Source organism: Nyctereutes procyonoides, unplaced genomic scaffold, assembly GCF_905146905.1.
Source record: "Nyctereutes procyonoides isolate TBG_1078 unplaced genomic scaffold, NYPRO_anot_genome, whole genome shotgun sequence".
NCBI classification, from domain to species: domain Eukaryota; kingdom Metazoa; phylum Chordata; class Mammalia; order Carnivora; family Canidae; genus Nyctereutes; species Nyctereutes procyonoides.
In genome coordinates, this window is record NW_026575145.1 from 12955058 (window position 1) to 12981321 (window position 26264).

A 26264-nucleotide genomic window follows, 5' to 3' on the forward strand; every position below is an offset into this window, starting at 1 on the left:
GAGAGAAGGCACTGGGGAGGAGGGCTTAAAGTTTTTGACAAGGGAGTTAAGGGGAAGCCTCTCTGCTACATAGTCCTGCTTTTCTTTGCTTGTTCATCATCAGCACACAAAACTCCCCAACAGCCACCCCAAAATGGCAGTCTCATTTGGCAAATTCCCTGAGCTTCTTTGTCCTATTATAAGTTCTAGGACCACAGCCAACTCCTTAGAACCTCTAATTCTTGGTTTTAACTTTTTGAGAATCAGTAAATAATGACCCAACTTTTGTGGAGCAGAATGGACATGCTGTTAAGGGCATATACCAGAGGAGGGCAATGAGTCCCAGAAAAGAGAAAATGGGTTCCCCAAAAGATATCTTCTTGTCATCACTGTGACTCAGGGAGAGTATAATATTTCTCAAAAAGTGGAACAATTGAAAACCAGAGAAATCCATGGTATGTGATTGGTACATTATCCCATAAGAGTTCAAAGCAGAGAAATATCCCATGTAGAGGGAGAATCTGAAAAGGCACTGTAGAAAAGGTACAGGTTAACTTCTTATTACTGCAGCATCTCATGGCTGAGAGATATCCTAAAAAGGTCATTCTGTCTAGTTACTGACCCATCCATTGCTTGCAAATGCATCTTGAAGGATAGGTAGGGTTTGGATAATGGAATTAATTTTTTTTTTTATTTTTTTATTTTATGATAGTCACAGAGAGAGAGAGAGAGGCAGAGACACAGGCAGAGTGAGAGGCAGGCTCCATGCACCGGGAGCCCGATATGGGATTCGATCCCGGGTCTCCAGGATCGCGCCCTGGGCCAAAGGCAGGCGCCAAACCGCTGCGCCACCCAGGGATCCCCTGGATAATGGAATTAAAAGTAGGAGGAGGAGCTCCAAGGAACAGCATAAACAAAAGCCTAGTCATGGAAGGCATGATACGTATTCTTTTTTTCCTTCTGGGACATATTCTTGAATCAGCAAATTGTGTTGGATATGTGTAGGGATATCAGTTTGGCATGATGTATTGAAGCATTGTGGAGGGCCAAGAATACTGCATGATAAGGTGAAAAGATCAGCAGGTAAAGGCAAACTATTAGAACTTTTTAGGTAGGAAATTGTCCAGATTGGAAAGGGTTATTCTGGTATATAGAGTGGCATAGAGGGAACAAAGCAAACAAGGCTGTCAATTAGGAGCCTATATCAGTAGTCAAGGTGAGAGGTGGGGAGATAGGATGTGCATGAAAGAGGCATTACTAACTGATCATAGGACTTGGGAATTAAGGGCTCATGGAGGGACAGAGGAAGGAGTCAACCAAGATTCAAGCCTATAGCAGTAGTAAGGATGGAGGAAGTGAGCAGAAAATCAAGAGTCAAAATAGCTATTGGTTGAGGTATAGAAATGGGGTGGAAGATGCTGAGTTGGGTTTGGACTGCACTGATTTGAATTACCAGTGGTGCAGCCGTGGAGGTTATCTGCCCAGGCAACTGGAAATCCATTATAGCACCCAAGGAGAGGGCAAGAATCAAATAAAATGGGTAGTTATCTGAATAGGATCACGAAGAGGAACAGGAGCTTGAGAACAGGCCAGTATAGAAACAAGGCGGCAAACAGTTTCACAATCAAGAGGCCTCATTTCAAATTATCATCTGCCTCATCTCAAGTACTGAGCGGAAATGGACAAGGACCAAAGGCTGGGACTGAGAAGAGGCCAAGGAAAGGTAATTAGGAATTAACTGGTGACAGCTAGCAACTTTCAGTAGACAGTCGGGCCGAAGTCAGACAGAGGAGCGAATAGCGGTGAAGGTGAAGGTGAGGCAGCTGTGCGGTAAAAAGAAGTCAGAAGGCCTTGAGGCTTGAAGGCTGGAGGGACATCAATCAGGTGCTGGTGTCTGGGACCTACTGGCTCAGATTTCTGTCTGCATGTCCCCTCAGCATCTAGTTTTTTTTTTTTCCTCTCTCTCTCTTTTTAAATTTACTTATTTATAGAGACACAGAGAGAGAGGCAGAGACAGAGGCAGAAGCAGAAGCAGGCTCCATGCAGGGAGCCGGACGTGGGACTCGATCTTCGGTCTCCAGGATCACACCCTGGGCTGAAGGCGGCGCTAAACCGCTGAGCCACCCGGGCTGCCCAGCATCTAGTTTTCTGCTTCTTCACGTCACGACGTGAGACGCTGCACATAGAGGGCTCATCTCAGAGACTGCTACTTAGGAGGCTGCCGATTAGTATTTTCGGTAATTAGGCAGCTGCTTCCAGGTAAGCAGAAACCGCGCACGGCCGCGGAGAGGCACTAGGACTCCGCCCCCGCCCCCGCCCTGGGACGATCTGCGCAGGCGCGCGGGGAGGGCGCGGAAACGTCGGCGGAAGTGGAGGTGCGGACGCTCTAGCCCGGGTACCTGTGGCGTAAACAGATGCTGTGTGGACGCTTTAGTCGGCGTCCGAGGGTGTAGGTCACCATGAGCCGGCTCCAGGATGAGTACGACCCCTACGCAGTGGAAGAGCCTAGCGACGAGGAACCCGCTTTGAGCAGGTGGGCCCCGGCCCGGTTCCGGCCCCCGAGGCTTCGGCCCGAGGCCTGGCCTTCTTAGCCTCCTCCAGTCGCTGCGCCTGCCAGGCCCTTGCGGACCCTTGGCCCAGCCGTTCGGGCGCCTTTTGCGCCCCGCTCTCGCCTGTGGGACGCCGAGTGGGGTTCTGGTGAGGTGGCGCGGCCCCGGGGAGGCGGGGCCGACGCTTGCGCGGGGGAACCGGGATATTCGGGAATTACGCGTAAGTCTTCAGAAGCCTTGGGATCAAATTCTGCCTCTGCAACTTATTAGCACTGTGGGTGAAAGCAAGTCACTTACCTTCGATTTTCCTCGCCTATAAAAAGGAAATATAATAGCGATATCTTAAGTGTGTTGTGAGACTAGTGGGGCTTAATGTGAAATGACCGTCTTGAAGACTAAAGTGCCATCAACAGAAATAAGGGAATGCTCAGGCTTTTTTTGAGCACCTATTATATGCTTGCTCGGGCTACAGTTTTCTACGGGCTCTCAGTGTAGTAGGGGAAATAAGATGCGTATCTCGGAACGTATATATACCTTGGAAATAAGTATGTGTCTCAGAAGAGTATTTAGAAAACAAGGACCTGAGATAGACACAGATGAAGTTCCATGGGAAATTCCAGGAAGAGGGATTAACCCTACTTGGGGGGAACATGCAGGTATGTCGGCAAGAGATTTCTTGGCAGATTTATCCGTTTTTTACTTTTTTAAGATTTTATTTATTCACGAGGCACACATAGAGAGGGGCAAAGATACAGGCAGAGGGGGAAGCAGGCTCCCCACGGGGAGCCCTATGAGGGACTTGACCCAGTCACGCCCTGAGCTGAAAGCAGACCCTCTACTGCTGAGCCACCCAGGCGTCCCTTACCCCGTTTTAAAAGCTGACAGCAGATCCTGTTCATAAACTTTAAAGCATTCTGCTCAGCCAAGCTTTCTGTGAAACTGTCTTTCCTCCAATCGTAATGTTTCCTCATATTATCCTGGGGAGGAGTTGTGGGCTTGGGAGATCGGACTGCTGTGAAGATTTCTCTTGTGGGGAGTGAGGATGGATTCCAAGATTTCTTGCGAAAGTTTCAGGTAATGGGTCTAGTCTGTTAAAGGAAGTATATGAATTAGTAGGCCTCACTTAGTAATTCAGTTTATTTTTTTTTTTATTTTGAAAAAAAAATTAATTTTTATTTATTTATGATAGTCACAGAGAGAGAGAGAGAGAGAGAGAGGCAGAGACATAGGCAGAGGGAGAAGCAGGCTCCATGCACCGGGAGCCCGGCGTGGGATTCGATCCCGGGTCTCCAGGATCGCGCCCTGGGCCAAAGGCAGGTGCCAAACCGCTGCGCCACCCAGGGATCCCCAGTTTATTTTTTTATTTTTTTCAGTTTATTTTTAAAAATATTTTATTCACTTATTCATGAGAGACACAGAGAGAGAGAGGCAGAGACACAGGCAGAGGGAGAAGCAGGCTCCATGCAGGGAGCCCAGTGTGGGACTTGATCCCATCCCGGAGCTCCAGGATCACACCCTGGGCCAAAGGCAGGCGCTAAACCACCGAGCCACCCAGGGATCCCCCAGTAATTCCGTTTAATTGGAATATAGCAATGTTTCCTGGACCTGAGTTAGTCAGCCATTACAATTTCCACATTCACGTGTTACAACTTATTTAAGATTTTTAAGATTTTTATAGTCTTTTCTTTCTTTTTCTTTCTTTCTTTCTTTCTTTCTTTCTTTCTTTCTTTCTTTCTTTCTTTCTTTCTTTCTTTCTTTCTTTCTTTTTTTCTTTTCTTTTCTTTTCTTTTCTTTTCTTTTCTTTTCTTTTCTTTTCTTTTCTTTCTTTTCTTTTCTTTCTTCTTAAGCTCTGTAATCCTGTGACAGTTGCCACTGGTAAGGTTAACTAAAAATAAATGCTGTGAAAATGAAACTGTAATTACAGTTGTGTTTTTTTTTTTTTTTTTTGCCTGCTCGAGGCTCTGAATCTAGTGCTTGTCCTTTTTTTTTTAGATTTTATTTATTTACTTGAGAGAGTGGGCCTGCCAGAGAGAGAGCAGGAGCCGGGGGAGCAGCAGAAGAGGGAGAAGCACACTCTCCACTGAGCAGCGAGCCTGATGTGGGGCTGGATCCCAGGACCTTGGGATCATGACCTGAGCTGAAGGCAGATGCTTAACTAACAGCCACCTAGGTGCCCCAAGTACTTGTTGTCTTTTTTTTTTTTTTAAGATTTTATTTATTTATTCATGATAGTCACACAGAGAGAGACAGAGAGGCAGAGACACAGGCAGAAGGAGAAGCAGGCTCCATGCAGGGAGCCTGATGTGGGATTCGACCCCGGGTCTCCAGGATCGCGCCCCGGGCCAAAGGCAGGCGCCAAACCGCTGCGCCACCCAGGGATCCCTACTTGTTGTCTTAAAAAGGGAGATTGGAGAGATTTGAGAGGTGTTTAAGAGGTGTCTCTCAGGATTTGATTTTACCATATTTATAAGCTAATATTTTATAGCGTGTTACTGTTTCATAGAACCTGGCAGAAGATATGAGACTCCTAGGTCAGAGACTACTCACGGTGCAAGCAGCATGAGCATCATGTTCGTGTTGATTGCTGTTACTTCCCAACTCTTACAGGGGTTGCACAGAGAGACTCAGGTGGATGCTACACACTCAACGGGTTGGCATCATGGCTAAGGACCATTTGAGCTTGGAGCATCCACTTGTTTTACAGCAGTCAGTAAATAAGCAAGTCCTTTCTTCTGGAAAGAGACATCACCTCATCCCTTAAGGTTACATACTGCAAACATAACCCTGAGAAATGGCCTGAGTGGTGAGAACCTTGCATTCTTGACACTCATTAAGAGTACATGGCCCATAATGTATCACCTCACCTAGCAGTGCTAAACACTTCTCTTGGAATAATCACAAGGATTAGATAAAGTTTGTAATAAAACTAACTCTCTTGCCTTGTGATTTAAGTTTTTAAATTAAACTTTATTTTGAAGTAGGTTCACATGTATTTGTAAGAAGTAGTATGCTAAAAAAAAAAAAAAAATCAATGAATTGGGGGCACCTGGGTGGCTCAGTGGTTGAGTGTCTGCCTTTGGCTTAGGTTGTGGTCCCAGGATTCTGGGATTGAGTCCTGCATTGGGCTCCCCTTAGAGAGCTTGCTTCTCCCTCTGCCTATGTCTCTGCCTCTCTCTGTGTGTCTCTCATGAATAAATAAAAATAAAATCTTAAAAAAAAAAATCAGTGAAGTGTATATTTAAAAATGCATGAACTTATGACAGTAAATTATGCCACAAGAAAAGTTAGAAAATAATACAGAGGGATTCTGTGTCCCCTCTACCCAGTTTCCCTCAGTGTATTTTACAAAATTTTAGTGTAATATCACAACTGGGGTATTGACATTAATGTCGTCGAGATAGAGAACATTTCCATCACCATAAAAATCCCTCATTTGCCCACTTCTGCCCCATCGTGCTCTATGTAAATGCTGGTAACCATTAATCTATTCTCCACTTCTATAATTTTGTCCTTTTCAAGGGTATTAAATAAATGGAATCATGCAGTATGTGACTTTTGGGGATTGGCTTTTTTCATTCAGTGTGATTCTCTGGAGATTCATCCACATTGTTGCAAGTATCACTGAGTCATTCCTTTTTTATTGCTAAGGACTATTTCACATTTGTTTTAGCCATTCCCTTATTGAAAGATGTCTAGTTATTTCTAATTTTGACTCGTGAATAAAGCATCTATAAACATTCATGTATAGATTTTTGTGTGAATGTATTTTCATTTCTCTGGGATAAATGCCAAGGAGTGTGATTGCTGGGTTGTATAGTAGTTGCATTTAGTTTTATAAGAAACTAAGCAAGTTGTTTTCCATAGTAATTGTGTTACTTTAGATTCCCACCAGCAGTGGCTTCAGAGTTACTAGTGGCTTGTCTATCCTGAGACTCCTTAAAATAATCTACATTACACTTTGGAAAAACTGGAATATAGGATAGATGAGAGTTTCTCAGCCTCAGTAGCCTTGACATCTATTGTGGGGGGCTGTCCTGTGCATTGCAGGATGTTTAACAGCATCCCTGACCTCTGCCCACGAAGTGCTACTAGCCCCTCCTCCTTGTTGTAACAGTAAAAAATGTCTCTAGCTATGTATGTACCGTAGAGGGCAAAATACCCCCCAGTTGGAGACCAGTGGTGTAGTTCAAGGGTGAGATGTAAGGTTGAAAAGATAAGTTGAGGGCAGCCCGGGTGGCTCAGCGGTTTAGCGCCACCTTCAGTCCAGGTCCTGATCCTGGAGACCCAGGATCGAGTCCCATGTCGGGCTCCCTGCATGGAGCCTGCTTCTCCCTCTGCCTGTGTCTCTGCCTCTCTCTCTCCGTCTCTCATGAATAAATAAAAATCTTAAAAAAAAAAAAAAAAGAAAAGTTGAAACCAAATAGGGAAGGCTGTTTTGAATGCTGTGCTCAGAGGTTTGGCCTGGATGTTTTTTTTCAGAATTGGGTAGTGATGTGATGAGAGTTCTTAGGACTGACATTCTGGCAGCAGGATTTAAGGTGGAACATAATATAAAGATTTTGAAGGCCTGGAGATCCTTAGTATATGGTGGGACAGGCAGAGTTAAGAGGACCCAAATGAATATAGTGGTGATGGAGAAAGGGAGCCTCATCCTGGTCAGGATGAGGAATGTTAGATGGGGAATTCTCTTGGGAGTAGAATCCGGCTAAGGCCTCCATTATTAGCAAAATTGATTGGTGTGAATTGCATTTTTTGGATTTATCTTCTGCTGGAGGCTCAAAAGCATTGTTCTAGAAGAAGAAAACAGAGGAATAAAAACCAGGGGCATTCTGTTGCTATTCATCAGACCACAAATAATTGGACACCTTAGGTGTTTCCTTCATTTTGATAACATTTCGTTCTTTCTGATGTCTCCTTTAATCCTGTCATACTGTTACTGATGGGAAACCCAGGTGCAAAGGGCCAAGTAAAGTAGCAGTAATTGCTCAGGAGAATTTGTAATATAATCTTACTTTCTCTTTATATTTCTCTATAGTGTTGTGCCTTTATAACTAATATGTAATTACTATCTTAACATTTTGTTTGGGTATATTATTTGTATGTTAGTTACATATATTGTTTTATTTAAGTACTCAGAGTTTTAAAAAAATCCCAGTTCTGTGAAGTAAACTTTTCACTGCTGATGGAGTTAGGAATTGATGCAGTGCTTTAGGAAAGCAGTGTGAAAATTCAAGAAGTCAGAAAGATGTTTATATGTCTCCTTCTAGACATTTATCCTAAGGAAATCAATGGAGACAAAATTATATATACTTTACAAAGATACTCATTGTATTAGCAAAGAGTTATAGGTGTACAGCATCTATAAAAGGAAATGTAATGCAGACATTAGAATTGTATTTGGAAATATGTAGAAATGGTTGATCTTTATTTTTTTTTTAAAGATTTTTATTTGTGAGAGTGCAATTACATGTGAATGATGGAGGGGCAAGGGGCAGAGGGAGAGGCAGAAGCTGACTCCCTGACTTCCCACTGATTGATGTGGGGCTCTATCCAGGACTCCATGATCATGACCTGAGCCAAAGATAGATATTTAACTGACTGAGCCACCCAGACATCCCAAGAAATGAGAATAGCTATATGTAGTATGATAGATAAATGCAACCTTGTAAAACTTAAAATTGTTGGACAGTGAGATGATGGGTGTTTTAAATTCTTTTAATTATTTAGTATTTATATGCTTTATGATTTAAATGCATACTAGTTTTTTTTTTTTTTTAATGCATACTAGTTCTGAAGATGAAGTGGATGTGCTTTTACATGGAACTCCTGACCAAAAAAGAAAACTCATCAGAGAATGTCTTACTGGAGAAAGTGAATCATCTAGTGAAGATGAATTTGAAAAAGAAATGGAAGCTGAATTAAATTCCACCATAAAAACAATGGAGGACAAGTTATCCTCTCTGGAAACAGGTAAACTTTTAGTTAGATTTTCATATAAATAATTTTCTAAGCTCCACAAGAATAGGAGCCTGACATGGGGCTTAATCCCAGGGCCCCAGGATCATGACCTGAGCTGAAGGCAGACACTTAACCAACTGAGCCACTCAGGTGCCCTGTAATTTTTTTTTAAAGTTTTATTTATTTGAGGGGATCCCTGGATGGCTCAGCGGTTTAGCGCCTGCCTTTGGCCCAGGGCACGATCCTGGAATCCCGGGATTGAGTTCCGCGTTGGGCTCCCGGCATGGAGCCTGCTTCTCCCTCTGCCTGTGTCTCTTCCTCTCTCTCTCTCAATGTCTATCATGAATAAATAAATAAATAAATATTTTAAAAAAATTTTATTTATTTGAGAGATTTTATTTTTTTATTCATGAGTGCACATGAATGGGGGTGGAAGGGAGCAGAGGGAGAGGGAGAAGCAGACTCCTTGCTGAGCAGGGAGCTTAATGTAGGGCTTGATCCCTGGACCCTGAGATTATGACCTGAGCGGAAGACAGATGTTCAACCCACTGAGGCACCCAGGCTCCCCTCCTTTTGTAATTTTTACCCCAGGATAAAAAAGACACAAGCTTTTAAAGGTATTTTTAGGATTATATAGCACTGATATGGCAGATTGAATGATTGGTCACCACAAATTCCTATCTCATTTTAGAAAGTAATGAAACATACTTCATTTTGATACTTCATTTTTATGTAAAGTGTACCTTACCCAAAAACTGATTTGTGCCTCAGCTTTGGTTTCCATGTATTAATTGTTAGGAATAGAAAGCATATATAATAGTAATAATAAAAGCAAAAGCAGATGTGAATTAAGAGGAAGAATTAGGGAGACAGGGATATGAGGACATGAATATAGTCTGAGTCATGGCATGAGGGAAAACTGAAGAAAGGAAGAGTGTGTGTCCCTGAATCATGCCTCTTGCCTCTCTTAGGGCTCTTATCCTCTCTCCCTTAAAGTCCCCTACAATGAGATGTTTATTCCTTGTTTGTCACAGTGTACTGCATGGCTGAAAGGTAGAGCTGTGTATGGTGGCAACTTAGAAATAGGCTATTTTATTGAATTAGATTTGTGGGAAAGGTGAGAGATTTTCTCTTGATCTGGAACACTTAATTACTGTAATTAACAATTATAGTCCTCTGTAATTGCATAGGGCACAGAAATTCAGTAAGTCATTGATGTGAAAGTCTTTTTCCACCCACATGAGATTGGAAATGAATTGATGTTACTTTGAGGTGATAGAAGAGTTTTTTTCCTTTTTAGTTCAATATGATTTAGTATGTAAACTGTCCTTATGTAAATAGGGTCTTCCTCAGGAACTGGAAAAGTTGGAACAGCTCTGACAAAGTACTATGATGATATATATTTTGATTCTGATTCTGAAGATGAAGACAAAACAGGTTAGTAGCATGTTTACCAGGTTTAGTGGTTACATTTTACAGAAAAAAGGTTTACCTAACAATTTTTGGACATTAGAGTTTCCCTCTGAGTTTTATCTTTTAGAAATTGTAGGCCATTGATGTGAAAACAAAAGCAGGAGTGATGAATAAGAACAGATAGGAATGCACATATGAAGACGTGGGACCAACCATGGTGCTGCGTGGGCATACGACAAGGAGAGTGTGTCCTGACTCAGTCCTGACTTCCTTAGGGCTCTTGGCCCCCCCTTCCTTAAGGTTCCTTAGTGCAGTAATATTTGCTTTCACACCTGTGAATAGTTCCTATAGTTTTACAGAAAATATACAAACATATATATTTTATATTTTTCTAACTCATTGCTTTTTTATTGGCTTCTCTATTCTCTGGAATTGATTTTGTATAAAATCTGAGCAAAAGGGAACATAAGAGTTAAAATTAACTTAATATCATAATTATAGTGGAATGCACAAGTGACATTTATATGGTAAAGAAAAAAATTTTATATATACATATTTTAAATATTTATTTGTTTATTTTAGAGAAAGTGCACATGCATGTATGGGGTGGGGAGGAGCAGAGGGGGGGAGAGAGAAAGAGACAGAGAGATGGAGAGTTTCAAGCGGACTCTCTACAGAGTGGGGCTCAGTCCCACAACCTTGAGATCATGACCTGAGCCAAAACCGAGTGCTCAACTGACTGTGCCACCCAGGCACCCCAAGAAACAATTTTACATTTTTATATATTATTACTTAAATATTAACCTATATAAGTACATTTTAAAGTCTAGTGCATGTGGATAACCAGTGTTTTTTCACTTTTTAAAAAAGATTTTATTTATTTATTTTGAGAGCGATCACATGTGCATGTGCCTGCTTACGTGAGTCGGGGGAGTGGCAGAAGGAGAGGGAGACAGAACCTCAAGCAGACTCACCCTGAGTTCAGAGCCTGACGTGGGGCTCGATCTTATGACCCTGAGATCATGACCCAAGCTAAAATCATGAGTTGAATACTCAAGTGACTGAGCCACCCTGGTGCCTTTGTTTTTTCATTTTTGAAATATTTTTGTTCTGATTTCAGTAGCATTTTATATATAGGAACTTGTTGAAAATTATAACATCAAAACGTTTCTGATCTTGGTTCACTTTGAGTGGCTTTTCTGAGACCAAATTCTCATTATGTGAGTTCAGTTCTTGAGATAGCACTATGTTTTTATTTTTATTTTTATTTTTAAATTTTTTTAAGATTTTATTTATTTATCCATGAGAGACACAGAGAGAGGCAGAGACAAAGGCAGAGGGAGAAGCAGGTTCCATGCAGGGAGCCCAATGTGGGACTCAATCCCGGGTCTCCAGGATCACGCCCTGGGCTGAAGGCAGCGCTAAACCGCTGAGCCACCCGGGATGCCCAGCACTATGTTTTTAGTGAAGAAACAATTTTTTCATCTTCTGTTATCTTTGATTTTTTTTTTTTTAAGATTTTAATTATTTATTTGACAGAGACAGCACAAGCAAGGAGAGCAGCAGAGGGGGAGGGAGAAGCAGGCCCCCTGCTAAGCGGGGAGCCCAATGTGGGGCTCATCTCAGGACCCTGGGATCATGACCTGAGCTGAAGGCAGGTGCTTAACTGACTGAGCCACCCAGGTGCCCTGTCATCTTCATTTTAATGCCATGTTAATTGGCCAAGAGGTTTATTTGGAGGAAGCGTTAAGAATTTTTTTAAGGAAACTATAAATAGAAAAAAAATGTAGCTGTAGATTCTGTGTTCTGTATTAAAGAGGTATGTATTTGAGACATGATACCTAGCCATATCCTTAACGTTTTCAAAATTAGCACAGGTAACCAAGAAGAAAAAGAAAAAACGACACAGGATTCCAACAAATGATGAGTTATTATATGATCCTGAAAAAGATAACAGAGATCAGGCCTGGGTTGATGCACAAAGAAGAGGGTAAGAACTTAACTTTAATATTTAGACTCTTTAGAGAAAAATAATTAAAAGAGGATTTTGACTCCATTCACATTTTAATGTATGTATATGTTCACATAGACATAAAGAATTTTGAAAAAAAAAAAAAAAACTGCTGAATTGTTTATTTTGAAATTTACCAGCACATTTCAGTCATGATTATTTTATTTTATTTTTAATTTAAAAAAAAAGATTTAATTAGAGAGAGTGAGAATGAGCATGGTGAGGAGGAGGAGAGAGTCCTATGTGGACTCTGTTCTGTGCATGGAGCCCGATATGGGGCTTGATCCCACACACTGAGACCACAACCTGAGCTGAAACCAAGAGACAGATGCTTAACTGACTGCCATTCAGGTGCCTGTCAGATGATTTATTTATTTATTTTAAAGATTTTATTTATTCATGAGAGAGAGGCAGAGACACAGGCAGAGGGAGAAGCAGGCTCCATGCAGGGAGCCCCATGTGGGAGTTGATCCTGGGCCTCCAGGATCACGCCCTGCGCCGAAGGCAGCACTAAACTGCTGAGCCACCCAGGCTGCCCCAGATGATTTATTTTTAAAACACTTGTTGAATTCAAAATGCTGTAGTCGTCTCTCCAAGAAACAAAGTTGACTTTTCTCAAATAGACATAATTTTAAATAATTTGATTTTTTTAAAGGTTTTGTTTATTTGAGAGAGAGAGTATGTGCACACAGGAGAGTGGAGGGCAGGGGTAGGGGATAAGGGCAGAGGGAAAGGGAGAAGCAGACTTCCTGCTGGGTGGGGAACCCCATGTGAGGCTCCATCCCAGGGCCCTGGAATCACGACCTGAGCTAAAGGCAGACGCTTAACTGCCTAAAGCACCCAGGTGCCCCACAAATTTGATTTTTTAAAATTGAGATAAAAATCAACTAATTGATTTAAAATTAATCATTTTAAAGTGAACAATGCAGTAGCATATAGTGTATTCACAGTGTTATGCAACTACCACCTCTGTTTAATTTCAAACCATTTTCAGCATCCCAAGAGGAAATGCCATCCTTGTTTTCCAGTTTGATTTTATGAAGGCTGATTTGTTACCAAACTAAAAGCTAGGGCACCCCTGGTGGTGCAGCGGTTTAGCGCCACCTGCAGCCCGGGGTGTTATTCTGGAGATCCGGGGTCGAGTCCCGTGTCGGGCTCCTTGCATGGAGCCTGCTTCTCCCTCTGCCTGTGTCTCTGCCTATGTCTCTCTCTGTGTGTCTTTCATGAATAAATAAATAAAATCTTAAAAAAAACAAACCCAAAAACAAAACTAAAAGCTAGTCAGTATACCACTGTTACCTAGTGCTTCCCTAACCTGGCTGTGCTTCAGAATCACCTGGGAAGGAGGAAATGCATACCCTCTAGGAAGCTTTGATTTAGCTAAGGTAGGGGCTAGGATGATAAACCCTTGAAAACTGAACAACAAAAGATAAATCCAGTATTTTTAAGCCCAGAGAGATTTTGGTGTTGTTGGGTGTTTGTACCTTACCTTTTAGCCTCCAGTCTCCCACTTTGTTCTTTTTTCCTCTCCCAGTTTCACCCATGCACCACTTCCTCCAACTGCCCCTCTCATTTATTTAAGGAATATTTTTTGATTATCCCCAATGTAAAATGAACATTTTAAGTCTCTGAATGATACTGAGATAGTTAAGGAAATTACGGTGTAGCTTTTGATTCTGGTAACAGAATTTGTCAGTGAGGTAAGATGGAATGTATTTTCATTGTTCTGTTATCTTCAAAAAAAAAATTTTTAAGTAAACGCTACCCATAATGTGGGCTTGAACTCACGACCACAAGATCAAGAGTCAAATATTCCACCAGCTGAGCAAGCCAGGAGCCCCATTCGTTATATAATCTTGAGAAGAAATAACATTTTATTGATGTATTCATATTCCTGCATCAAGGAATAGTTGTCTTTTTTTTTTTTTTTTTTTACAATTTTTAGAAAGATGCAGGTGCACAGGCAGAGTGAGAGGGAGAAGCAGACTCCCTGCTGAGCGGGGAGCCCAATGATGCAGGGGCTCAATCCCAGGACCCTGACTGAGATCATGATCTGAGGCAGATGCTTAACCAGCTGAGCCACCAAGGCGCCCCCAGTAGTTGCCTATTAGGACCACAGAAATCAACTTAAAATAATGAACTTGCTACCTTTTAAGTGCCACCAGGGCAGTGATCATGGCTGTCTTGTTCACTGCTGTATCCCAGAAGTCATGCACTTTGTTAAATGGGCGCTCATTAAGTATCTATTGAATGAATATATTACTCTCTTGGGTTTGGGATTTGAAATCTGATAAGCATTGGAGGGATTTAACAATAGTTATAAAATATGTACACATATTTTCAGTATTTTTCCCCAGAGACACTTAAAGAGTTTGGGAAGTAACGTTAAATGATTTATCTTTTGTTGTTCAGTTTTTGGGAATTTACCATAAGTCCCTTTTAAGAATATATACTTTCATATTGTAGTACTTTTTTAAGTAGATTCATGCTATATATATATATATATATATATATATATATATTTTTTTTTTTTTTTTTTTTTTTTAAACGATTTTATTTATTTATTCATGAGAGACACAGAGAGGCAGAGACACAGGCAGAGGGAGAAGCAGGCTCCATGCAAGGAGCTCCATGTAGGACTTGATCCTGGGTCTCCAGGATCATGCCCTGGGCTGAAGGCAGGCGCTAAACTGCTGAGCCACCCATGCTATATTTTTGCAATTAGCAAATGTTTATTGAACATTTACTATGTACCAGACACTGTTCTAGATTCTTGAAATGCAGCAAGGAACAACACAGACAAAAGTCTTTACGCGCCTAAAGCTTACATGCTTGCCTTTTTTTTTTTTTTTTTAAATTCTATTTATTCATGAGAGAGAGAGAGAGGCAGAGACATAGGCACAGGGGGAAGCAGGCTCTCTGCAGGGAGCCTGATGTGGGACTCAATCCCGGCATCATGACCTGAGCCAAAGGCAGATGCTCAACCATTGAGCCACCTAGGCATCCCACATGCTTGCTTTTTAAATGTAGCTTTACTGGGTTTTCAAATTAAGAGGCTTTATTTTTATTTATTTTATTTATTTGTGAGAGAAAACACATGGGGGAGTAGCAGAGGGAGAGAATCTCAGGAGACTGTCTCCTAAGTGTGGAGCCCAATTCCAGGCTTGGTCCCACAACCCATGAAATCATGACATGAGTTCGAACCAAAAGTTGGAATGTCAACTGACTCAGGTGCCCGGACACCCCAAGAGACTTTAGTTTTTGGAATAGTTTTAGATTTCCAGAGAAATCGAGCCAATAACAACAGAGTTCCCGTATACTCTCCCACAACAACACACACATGGTTTCACCTATTATTACATGTTACATCAATATGGTACATTTGTCACAATTAATGAACCAGTATTTATACATTATTATAAACTAAGGCCCATACTTTATTTCGATTTTCTTAGTTTTTACCTATTGCGCATTTTTTGTTCCAGGAGCTCATCCAGCATACTGTGTTACTTGTAGTTGTAATGTCTCTTTCAGGCTCTTCTTGACTATGACAGTTTCTGAGACTTTACTTGGTTTTGATGACCTTAACAGTTTTTGGGAGTACTGGTCAGGTATATTGTAGGAGGCCACACTATTGGAATTTGTGTGATGCTTTTCTCGTGATTAGACACTGGGATTATGGGTTTTGGTGAGGAGGAACACAGAGATAAAGTGCCATTTTCATCACATTGTAATTAAGGGTACATACTGTAAACATGATTTATTTATTTATTTATTCAGCATGATTTATGGTAGTTAATGTTGACCTTGATCATCTTAGCAAGGAATTGTCAGGTTTCTCTACTGTAAAGTTACTCTCCGCCCCTCCTGTCTATACTGTACTCTTTGGAAGGAAGTCATTATGTGCATTATGCTCCACTTCCTTGAGAGGAGAGTATCTTCATAAATTATTCTTCCATCTGGGACATTTGTCTGTTCTCCCTCCCTCCGTTCTTCCCTCATTCATTCATTCAGTCATTAGTCATTTGTATCAGTATGGACTTGTGAGTATTTATTTATATTTTGTATCCAATACTGCTTTATTTTATTGTTCTAATTGTTTCAGCTTTGGCCAACTAATTCTTTGAGTTGGCTTCTGTGCCCCTTGATATATCTACCTCATTGTTTTTGAGCACTTCCTTACTTCCTGACACTACAAGATGCTCCAGGTTCATTTCATATGCCTCATTCCTAGAATCAGTCATTTCGCTTAGGAGTACTAGGTTCTTTTATTGGAGGGTGGCATTGGAAATCAAGGTCTCGGGATTGTTGGCTAGCTCAGTTGGTAGAGCCTCCCTCCCTCCTTCCCTCCCTCTGAGAGGGTGGGGAGGGGTAGAGGGGGAGAGAGAATCTTAAGCAGATTCCATGCTGAGTGGAGCCTGACTTGGGGCTTGATCTCACAACACTGAGATCATGACCTGAGCCAGAATCAAGAGTTCAATGCTTAACTGACTGAGCCACTCAGGTGCACCAGAGCATGTGACTCTTAATCTTGGGGTCTTGAGTTCAAGCCCCATTTTAGGTGTGAAGCCTACTTAAAAAAAGAAAATCAAGATCTGGCTTTAAAGTGTGTGTCTACCCCCCCCCCCCCCACATTTTCTTTTTTTATTCTAGCTACCATGGTTTTGGAATACAGAGACCATATCAACAACAGCAGCCTGTTCCAAATAGTGATGCTGTCTTGAATTGCCCTGCCTGCATGACCACACTATGTCTTGATTGCCAAAGGTAATGGATAAAGGGTGTCATAGCACACCACAAACACACATACACATACATGCACACACAAAATGATGAAAAACAACTTGTTTTTTTGTTTAAATCAGAAATAGACTTTTGAGGTATATACTTAGGAATTCTGATAAAGTTCTGTCCTCCTGTGTCCTTGCTGCTGCATAACTAATCTTTATACAAATAATTTTAGTTATACATAGTTCTAAGTAGTTTTTTTCTTTTTTTCTTTTTCTTTTTTTTTTTTTTTAAAGATTTTATTTATTTGCTCATGAGAGTCACAGAGAGGCAGAGACACAGGCAGAGGGAGAAGCAGGCTCCGTGCAGAGAGCCCGATGTGGGACCAGATCCTGGAACTCCGGGATCAGGACCTGAGCCAAAGGCAGACACTCAACTACTGAGCCACCCAGGCATCTCATAAGTAGTTTTTCTAATAAAGCACATACTGAAAAGGATTCAGTGAAACTGCATATATATTGTGGAATGATGTAATCTGTCAAATACATTCTTTTTTAAAAAATTGTGATAAAACATAAAATTTACTATTTTAACCATTGAAAACTTTTTATTAAAGAGTACAGCATTTGGGTATTAAATTTATTGTCAACTAGACCATTTAAAAATCATTTCCTAGCTTTATCGAGATATAATTGACACATAACATTATGTAGGTTTGAAGTGTACAACATGATTTGATATACAAATATATTGCTAAATGATTACAATAAGGTTAATGCATCCATCACCTCATGTATTTTCCTTTTTTTGTGTTGAGAACTTTTAAAATTAGTTTTTTTAGCAACTTCAAGTATATAGTACAAGATTGTTAACTGTAGACACTGTGTTTATTACATCCTCAGACCTTCTTCATCTTATAATTGGAAGTTAATACCACTTGACGGTCTTCACTTGTCCACCCTTCCCCCACTAACCACCAGTCTACTTTGTTTCTTACTGTTCATTTTTTTTTGGATTCATATACAAGTGAGATCATTTTGTCTATGACTTCATTTAGCTTAGTGCCCTCGAGGTTCATTCATGTTTTCACAAATGACAGGATTTTCTTTCTTTCTTTCTTTTTTTTTTTTTTTTTGTATTCCATTGTATCTATACACCATGTTTTCTTTATCCATTCATGTAGCATGTACACTTAGTTTCCATGTTTGGCTATTATGAATAAAGCTGCAGTAGGTTTTTCGGGAGAAGACCACAGAGGTAAAGTGTTGTTTTCATTACATTATATCAAGGGCATGGACTATCAACAACAAAAAAAATCAGCAGATTTATAACTGTTAATGTTGACCTTGATCACCTGGCTGATGTCGCAGTGCAGTTATTTCTTCGAGAGAGTGATTTCATTTCCTTCAGTTATATACCCAGAAGTGGGATTGCTGAATCATATGGTAGTTCTATTTTTAATATTTTGAGGCGCCTCCATACTGTTTTCCATAGTCACTATACCAATTTACATTCCCACCAGTAATGTGCAAGTGTTCACTTTTGTTTTGTCTTTTTGGTAGCCATTCGAATAGGTGTGAGGTAATACCTCACTACAGTTTTGATTTACGTTTCCCTGATGATTAAGGATGATGAACATCTTTTCATGGACCTGCCGGCCATTTGCATATCTTTTTTGGAAAAATGTTCAGGTTCTTTGCCTTTGCCTTTTTTTTTCTTTGCTATTGAGTTGTAGGAGTTTCTTGGATATTAGCCCCTTGTTAAATACATGATTTGCAAATATTTTCTTCCATTCCGTAGGTTTCTTTCTTTTTTTTTTTTTAAAGATTTTATTTATTTATTCATGATAGTCACAGAGAGAGAGAGAGAGAGGCAGAGACACAGGCAGAGGGAGAAGCAGGCTCCATGCAGGGAGCCCGACGCGGGATTCGATCTTGGGTCTCCAGGATCGTGCCCCGGGCCAAAGGCAGGCGCTAAACTGCTGCGCCACCCAGGGATCCCATTCCGTAGGTTTCTATTTCCTTTTGTTGATGGTTTCTTTGCTATGCTGAAGCTTTTTAGCTTGTTGTTTTTTTTTTTTTTTCTATTTCTGTGAAAAATGCCATTGGAATTTTGATAAAATTGCATTGTCAATAGATGGCTTTGGATAGTATGGACTTTTTTTCTCTTTTAAGATTTTCTTTATTCATGGGAGAGAGAGGCAGAGACATAGAGGGAGAAGCAGGCTCCCTGTAGGGAGCCTGTTGCAGAACTTGATCCCAGGACCCCGAGATCACTTGTGAGCCTTTAGCCGAAGGCAGACACTCAACTGCTGAGCCATCCAAGTGTCTCACTATGGACTAATTGACTATTTATTTTTTAAAAGATTTTATTTATTCTTGAGAGACACAGAGAGAAGCAGAGACATAGACAGAGGGAGAATCAGGTTCCTCACAGGGAGGCCAGTGTGGGGCTCAATCCCCACACCGGGATCATGCCCTGAGCCAAAGGCAGATGCTCAACCACTCAGCCACCCAGGTGTCATTCATTCATTCATTCATTCATTCATTCATTCATTCATGTGAGACAGAGAGAGGTAGAGACATAGGCAGAGGGAGAAGCAGGTTCCTCACAGGGAGCCCAATGTGGGACTCGATCCCAGACCCTGGGATCATGCCTTGAGCTGAAGGCAGATGCTCAACTGGTGTTTCTCTTTTTCCCTATTTTAACCATTTTAAGTGTACAATTCAGTGGCATTAACTACTTTACAATTGTGCATCTGTCACCATAATCCATTTCCAGAACATTTTTGTCATTCCAAACAGAAACTACCCACTAGACAAAATTCCCCATCCCTTCCCGTCCCAGCCTGTGGTAACCTCTATTCTGTTTTCCTTTCTGGATCATTCATGGCTTGCTCATTTATAAAAATGAACAGGCTTTTGTGTGTTGATTTTGTACTCTGCTGCTTTGCTAAGGTAGTTTATCAGCTCTGATAGTTTTCATGCAATTTTCAGAGTTTCCTACATAAAAGATCATGTCATTGGCATGCCTGGGTGGCTCAGTTAAGCATCTGACTCTTGATTTTGGCTCAGGTCATGATCTCACGGTGTGTGATTGAGCCCCACATTGGGCTACACTGGACATGGAGCCTGCTTGGGTTATCTCTCCCACTCCCCTTCTTCTCTTGTAAAGATCATATCATCTGTGAACAAATTTTACTTCTTCCTTTCCAGTGTGGATTTCTTAGCTAATCGCTGATTAGAACTTCTAGTACTATGCTGAATAGAAGTGGTGAAAGCAGGACTTTTTTAGTCTTGTTTCTTTTTTTTTTTAAGATTTTATTTATTCATAGAGACAGAAAGAGAGAGAGAGAGAGAGAGACAGAGGGAGAAGCAGGCACCATACAGAGAGCCTGATGTGGGACTCGATCCTGGGTCTCCAGGATCACGCCCTGGGCTGCAGGCGGCGCCAAACCCCTGCGCCACCAGGGCTGCCCTTAGTCTTGTTTCTGATCTTAGAGGAAAAATTTTCCATCTTTCATCATTGAATATGATGTTAGCTGTGGATTTTTCATATATGGTCTTAATTGTATTGAAGAAATTTCCTTCTGTTTTCAGTAGATGGTGTGTTTTTACCATGAATGGGTGTTGAATTTCATTAAATGCTTTTTCTGGGGCAGCCCCAGTGGCCCAGTAGTTTAGTGCCGCCTTCAATCTGAGGTGTGATCCTGGGGACCCGGGATCGAGTTCCGCGTCGAGTTCCCTGCATGGAGCCTGCTTCTTCCTCTGCCTGTGTCTCTGCCTCTCTCTCTGTCATGAATAAATACATAAAATCTTTAAAAAAAAAAATGCTTTTTCTGAATCAATTGAGATGATCATGTGGTTTTTTTTTCCTTTTTAAAAAATTTTTAATTTTAAGTAGGCTCCATTTTAATTTTAGTGGAACCCAGTATAGGTCTTGAGCTCATGACCCTGAAATCAAACCTGAGATTAAGAGCTGATTGAGCCACCTAGGCTCCCCCTTCATTCTTTTTTTTTAAATTAATTAATTAATTAATTAATTAATTAATGATAGTCACAGAGAGAGAGAGAGAGGCAGAGACACAGGCAGAGGGAGAAGCAGGCTCCATGCACCGGGAGCCCGATGTGGGATTCGATCCCGGGTCTCCAGGATCGCGCCCTGGGCCAAAGGCAGGCGCCAAACCGCTGCGCCACCCAGGGATCCCTCCTCCTTCATTCTTTTAATGAAATAGACTCTTAACCGTTTTTCCTTTTCTCCCCCCTCTTTTTAGTGGCTTCATAAATTTCTAGCTTAGTCCATGTTTTGAATCAAGTTAACTTGAAACTAGGTGATGATGTAGGTGATGGATTTCTTCTAGGAACCAATGAATAACCAACTATAGTTTATCTTATTAGCTTGAGTTTTTTTTTTTTTTAAGATTTTATTTATTTATTCTTGAGAGACACAGAGAGAGGCAGAGACATAGGCTCCTGCAGGGAGCCTGCTGTAGGACTTGATCCCAGGACCCTGGGATCACACCCTGAGCTGAAGGCAGATGCTCAACCACTGAGCCACCTGGGCATCCCTAGCTTGAGGTTTTTGGTCATCTACAACAATTAAATGTTGTGCTTTCTGGGCAGCCCCAGTGGCACAGCAGTTTGGTGCCGCCTGCAGCCTGCGGTGTGATCCTGGAGACCTGGGATCGAGTCCCACATCGGGCTTCCTGCATGGAGCCTGTTTCTCCCTCTGTCTGTGTCTCTGCCTCTCTCTCTCTCTGTGTCTAGGAATAAATAAATAAAATCTTTAAAAAAATTTTAAAAAATGTGCTTTCCATATAAACTCTTAAGCTTTTTGTATATAAATTGACACTCAGAGCATGTTTATGGAATGCAGAAAAAATAAAATGTCTCTGTACTTAAGTTGTTTCTCTTCCAAATTAACTGTTACTACGTAGTTTCTGTATCCAGAATAAGTTTTTAATGATATAGCAGTAGAATCTACATCTACAACAGTAGATGTAGAAATTATCTTTGATAGAAATTGTATTCCATGTTAATACAGGATTCCAATCTAGTGCTATATAAGTGAAGTTTTTATAATCTTATCCGGAGAAGTACCAGGTTGCATAGTTTAAATTCCTGGTGGTGGTGGGTGGTGGTGGTGATGGAGATCAACATTTGGAACTAATAAAAGTATAACTTGAGTTCACTATGTTTAGCCAGATATTTCTGTTGCATGAGGTTTAAGGGGGAAAAAAACATTAAGTGGGGAAAGAAGTAGGAAAATACTGAGTATACGAGGAGAACAAATGAAGCATTATCTATTCTTTAGACTGTTGGAATAAAGCCAAAAGTGGGCATTATAAAAGTCAGAAGCTCTTTAAGCATTTAAAACTGTAGCTTACCACCACTAAAATGGTGGTAAGAATGGCACCATTTTAAAAATTTATTTTTAAAAAAATATTTGAGAGAGAGTGCATGCTTTTGTGTGTGTGTGTGTGTCCGTGTGTGTGTCTATGCACAACTGGTGGGGAATGGGGGGTTGGTGCTGAGGGAGGGGCAGGGGGAGAAGCGGGCTCCCCACTGAGCAGGGAACCTGATGCACGGCTTGATCCAGGACTCCAGGATCATGACCTGAGCCAAAGGCAGACTGTTTTTTCCTTTGTGTTTATATAAGTTCGATTTGCCAACATACAGTATAGTATAACACCCAGTGCTCATCCCATCAAGTGCAAAGGCAGACTCTTAACCAACTGAGCCACCCAGGTGCCCCAAGAATGGCGTCACTTGTAATGAGAGAAGGGCAGAATTGTAGGCCTCAGTGTGAAAAGACACAGTCGAAGATCGTTTAAACATTAACTTTCAAGTTTCCAATAACTTTTCTAAGTTTGAAGAGCAAACAATTTTTTTTTTTCAGAGATAAAAGTTACTTCTAAAGTAGTGGAAAAGAGGATATATTCATTCTTTAAACTATTCTCTGTTAACAAGTTTTTCCTATTTTTTTTTTTTTTTAATTTATGATAGTCACAGAGAGAGAGAGAGAGGCGCAGAGACATAGGCAGAGGGAGAAGCAGGCTCCATGCACCAGGAGCCTGATGTGGGATTCGATCCTGGTTCTCCAGGGTCGCGCCCTGGGCCAAAGGCAGGCGCCAAACCGCTGCGCCACCCAGGGATCCCTGTCAATGCTATTAGTTTTTCCTATTCTTAAAATAACATTTCTTTAAATTTCCCATTTTGTTCTTATGTTTTTCATGAGAATGCAATGTTGTATTTTAGTAAGTTTTTTGTGTTCTCAAATTTTAACTATCTGGAGAGGCAGGGCGCCTGGGTGGCTCAGCATTTGAGCATCTGCCTTTGGCTCGGGTTGTGATCCCAGGGTCCTAGGATCGAGTTCAGCATTGGGCTCCCCATAGGGAACCTGCTTCTCCCTCTGCCCGTGTCTCTGCCTCGCTCTCTGTGTCTCTCATGAATAAATAAATAAAATATTAAAAAAAAAAACTATATGGAGAGGCAAGAATATACATGGGGAAAAAGAGTCTCTTCGATAAATGATTCTGGGAAAACTGGACTACTTTCTAACACCATACAGAAAAATAAACTCAAAATTGATTAGGACCTAAATGTGAGACTTGAAACCATAAAGTTCCTAGAAGAAAACAGGCAATAGTTTCTTTGACATTGACCATAGCAACATTTTTCTAGATATGTTTCCTAAGGCAAGGGGAAATAAAAACTATTGAGACTACACCAAAATAAAAATCTTTTGCATGGTGAAGGAAACCATCAACAAAATGAAAAGAGAGGGCAGCCCCGGTGGCGCAGCGGTTTAGCACCGCCTGCAGCCCAGGGCGTGATCCTGGACACCCTGGATCGAGTCCCACGTCAGGCTCTCTGCATGGAGCCTGCTTCTCCCTCTGCCTGTGTCTCTGACTCTCTCTCTCTGTGTGTCTCTATGAATAAATAAATAAAATCTTTAAAAAGAATAAAAAAAAATAAAATGAAAAGAGAACTCACTGAATGGGAGAACATATTTGCAAATGACCTATCTATAAGGAATTAAAACCAAAATATAAAAAGAACCGATACAATGCAACACCAAAATACCCAAATAATCTGATTAAAATGGGCAGAGTACTGAATAGACATTTTTCCTTTTTTTTTAAATAGACATTTTTCCAAAGTAGACATATAGATGTCCAACAGATAAATGAAAAGATGCTCAACATCAATGATTATCAGGGAAATGCACTCAAAACCACAGCGAAGTGTCATCTTACACTTGCCATAATGGCTAAAAAAAAAAAAAAAAAAGTGAAATAAAAAGTGTTGGTGAAGATGTGGAGAAAAGGGAACTTTTGTGCACTGTTGGTTGGGATGTAAATTGGTGCAGCCACTGTGGGAAACAGTATGGAGAGTCCTCAAAAAATTAAAAATGGAAATAACCTATGTTGTAATTCCACTACTGTTTATCCAAAGAAAACAAAAACAATAATTCAAAAAGATATATGCACACTTGTGTGTATTGTATTATTTACAATAGCCAAGATAGGGAAACAAGTGTGTTTTGATGAATAAAGAGAGAATAGTTATATATATATATATGCAGTAGAGTATTACTTCGCCATAAAAAGGATGAGATCTTGCTATTTGTGACAACATGGGTAGACCTAAAGGGTGTTACACTAAGTGAAATAAGAGAAAGACAAGTACTGTATGATTTCATTTATATATAGAATCTAAAAAACAAAACAATTGAATAAACAGACAAAAAAGCAGAAACAAACCCTTAATTACAGAGAATAAACTGATGATTGCCAGAGGGGAGCAAGGTAGGGGATGGCCAAAATGAGTGAAGGGGAGTGGGAGACACAGGCTCCTGGGTAAGGAGTGAATAAGTCCTGGGGGTAAAATACAATGATACTGTAACAGCATTGTATGTTGACAGAAGGTAGCTATCCTCCAGTGAGTATAGCATAATTAGTGTAAACTTCTTGAATCACTGAATTGTACACCTGAAACTAATGTAACACTGTGTCAGCTAATTTCTTCAATAAAATCTTCTTAAAATCTGAATGGATAACCTATTAAAATTGAACATAAATCCAAATTCTCCATCTCATTTTCTTCTTAGGCATGAATCATACAAAACTCAGTATAGAGCAATGTTTGTGATGAATTGTTCTGTCAACAAAGAGGAGGTTCTAAGATACAAAATCCCAGAGAACAGGAAGAAAAGACGAGGCCATAAGAAGATGAGGTCTAACCACGAAGACGCTGCAGAGCAGACAGAGGCACAAGCGGAAGAAATCTATCACCCCGTTATGTGCACCGAATGTTCCACAGAAGTGGCCGTCTATGACAAGGACGAAGTCTTTCATTTTTTCAACGTTTTAGCAAGTCATTCTTGAATAGTTCAGTTGGAATTTAATTGCCCAATACAGTATATAAGGCAAACATGGACAGTTATTACCCTCTTGCCTATTCATATCAAGTAACATTCTGAGCGGTTATCTGAGGATGCAGTGTTTATCTTTTTGAAAGAGAATGGTTGTCAGCTTTCATCCCTCCACCCCCTTTAAAAATTTTTTCCCCGGCTCTGATGGGACTGATAATTCATTCCCTCTTTGATGGGCATTTGGAAACTATGGGGCTTTTCATGTATTAAAGCTCTTTAGAATTAAAATGTTCTGCAGTTATAAGTAATCTTTGATTCAGTGTTATTTTTATTTTTTATTTTGGATATACTTGTGGTATTATTAAACTAGAAACTATTTCCTGGCTTCTGTCCATATTGTTTTTGCTAAGAAGTATCTTTATTTACTTTCTACCCCATAGAATGGAGTGACAGTATTTAGTAACTGTTACAATTACATGAAGTTAACATTGCTAGGTGCTCTGAGTAATTGATACAGGTCTTTCCCTAAAAGGATCGTGTAGTAACAGTATTCTAAACTTAGTGAATTAACACAGTAAATAAAAATTTACGGTGAAGGAAAAGAATCTCACCCTCTGCACTTAGACTTCAAACTCCTGTTGCTGCCTCTTTTGCCCTCATTTGTTCTGGAATTTCTACTGCCAGCAACCAAGGTATTGTTTTTCCTTTTCCTTTTTTTTTTTTCTCTTCTATTTTGCTATTAATAATATAAAAATCATCAGTGGCAGCTTGGAGGAAATTACATTGTAAGTATTTGTGCTTTTGAAAAGAACAATTGGACTGTTTCCAAAAACATTAGGAAACTTAGGGTTCTCCTGTTATGCTAATAGAGATATGATAGAATGGGAAACAGGAATTTTTAAAAACTATTTTGTTAATTTTTTTGAGAGAGGCAGAGTGAACACAATTAGGGGGAGTGGGATAAGCAGACTCCCTGCTGAGAGGGGAACCCGATGTGGGGTCAATCCCAGGACCTTGAGATCACAACCTGAGCCAAAGTCAGATGCTTAACTAACTGAACTACCCAGACACCCCAGGAAATACGTTTTTTAAAATTTTTTAATTTTTTAAAAAGATTTTATTTATTCATGAGCGTCACAGAGAGAGAGGCAGAGACATAGGCAGAGGGAGAAGCAGGCTTCCTGTGTGGAGCCCAATGTGGGACTTGATCTAGGACTCCGGGATTACACCCTGAGCCAAAAGCAGGAGCT

General features: G+C 40.6%; 1 protein-coding gene across 3 annotated transcripts; it reads left to right on the forward strand.

Moving 5' to 3' along the window:
- The first annotated feature begins 2336 nt into the window (after positions 1–2336).
- EAPP (E2F associated phosphoprotein) lies at positions 2337–25392 on the forward strand. 3 transcript variants are annotated; one of them, XM_055309361.1, is made up of 6 exons: positions 2337–2512; positions 8317–8498; positions 9828–9923; positions 11772–11889; positions 16564–16677; positions 24751–25392. In XM_055309361.1, exons 1-6 carry the CDS (start codon positions 2439–2441, stop codon positions 25025–25027), a joined length of 861 nt encoding a protein of 286 aa, XP_055165336.1. In that variant the 5' UTR covers positions 2337–2438; the 3' UTR covers positions 25028–25392. The 3 variants fall into 3 exon arrangements, with proteins under 3 accessions (XP_055165336.1, XP_055165337.1, XP_055165338.1); XM_055309362.1 differs by lacking the exon at positions 16564–16677; XM_055309363.1 differs by lacking the exon at positions 11772–11889 and having other exon boundaries at positions 24751–24887.
- Positions 25393–26264: the final 872 nt, after the last annotated feature.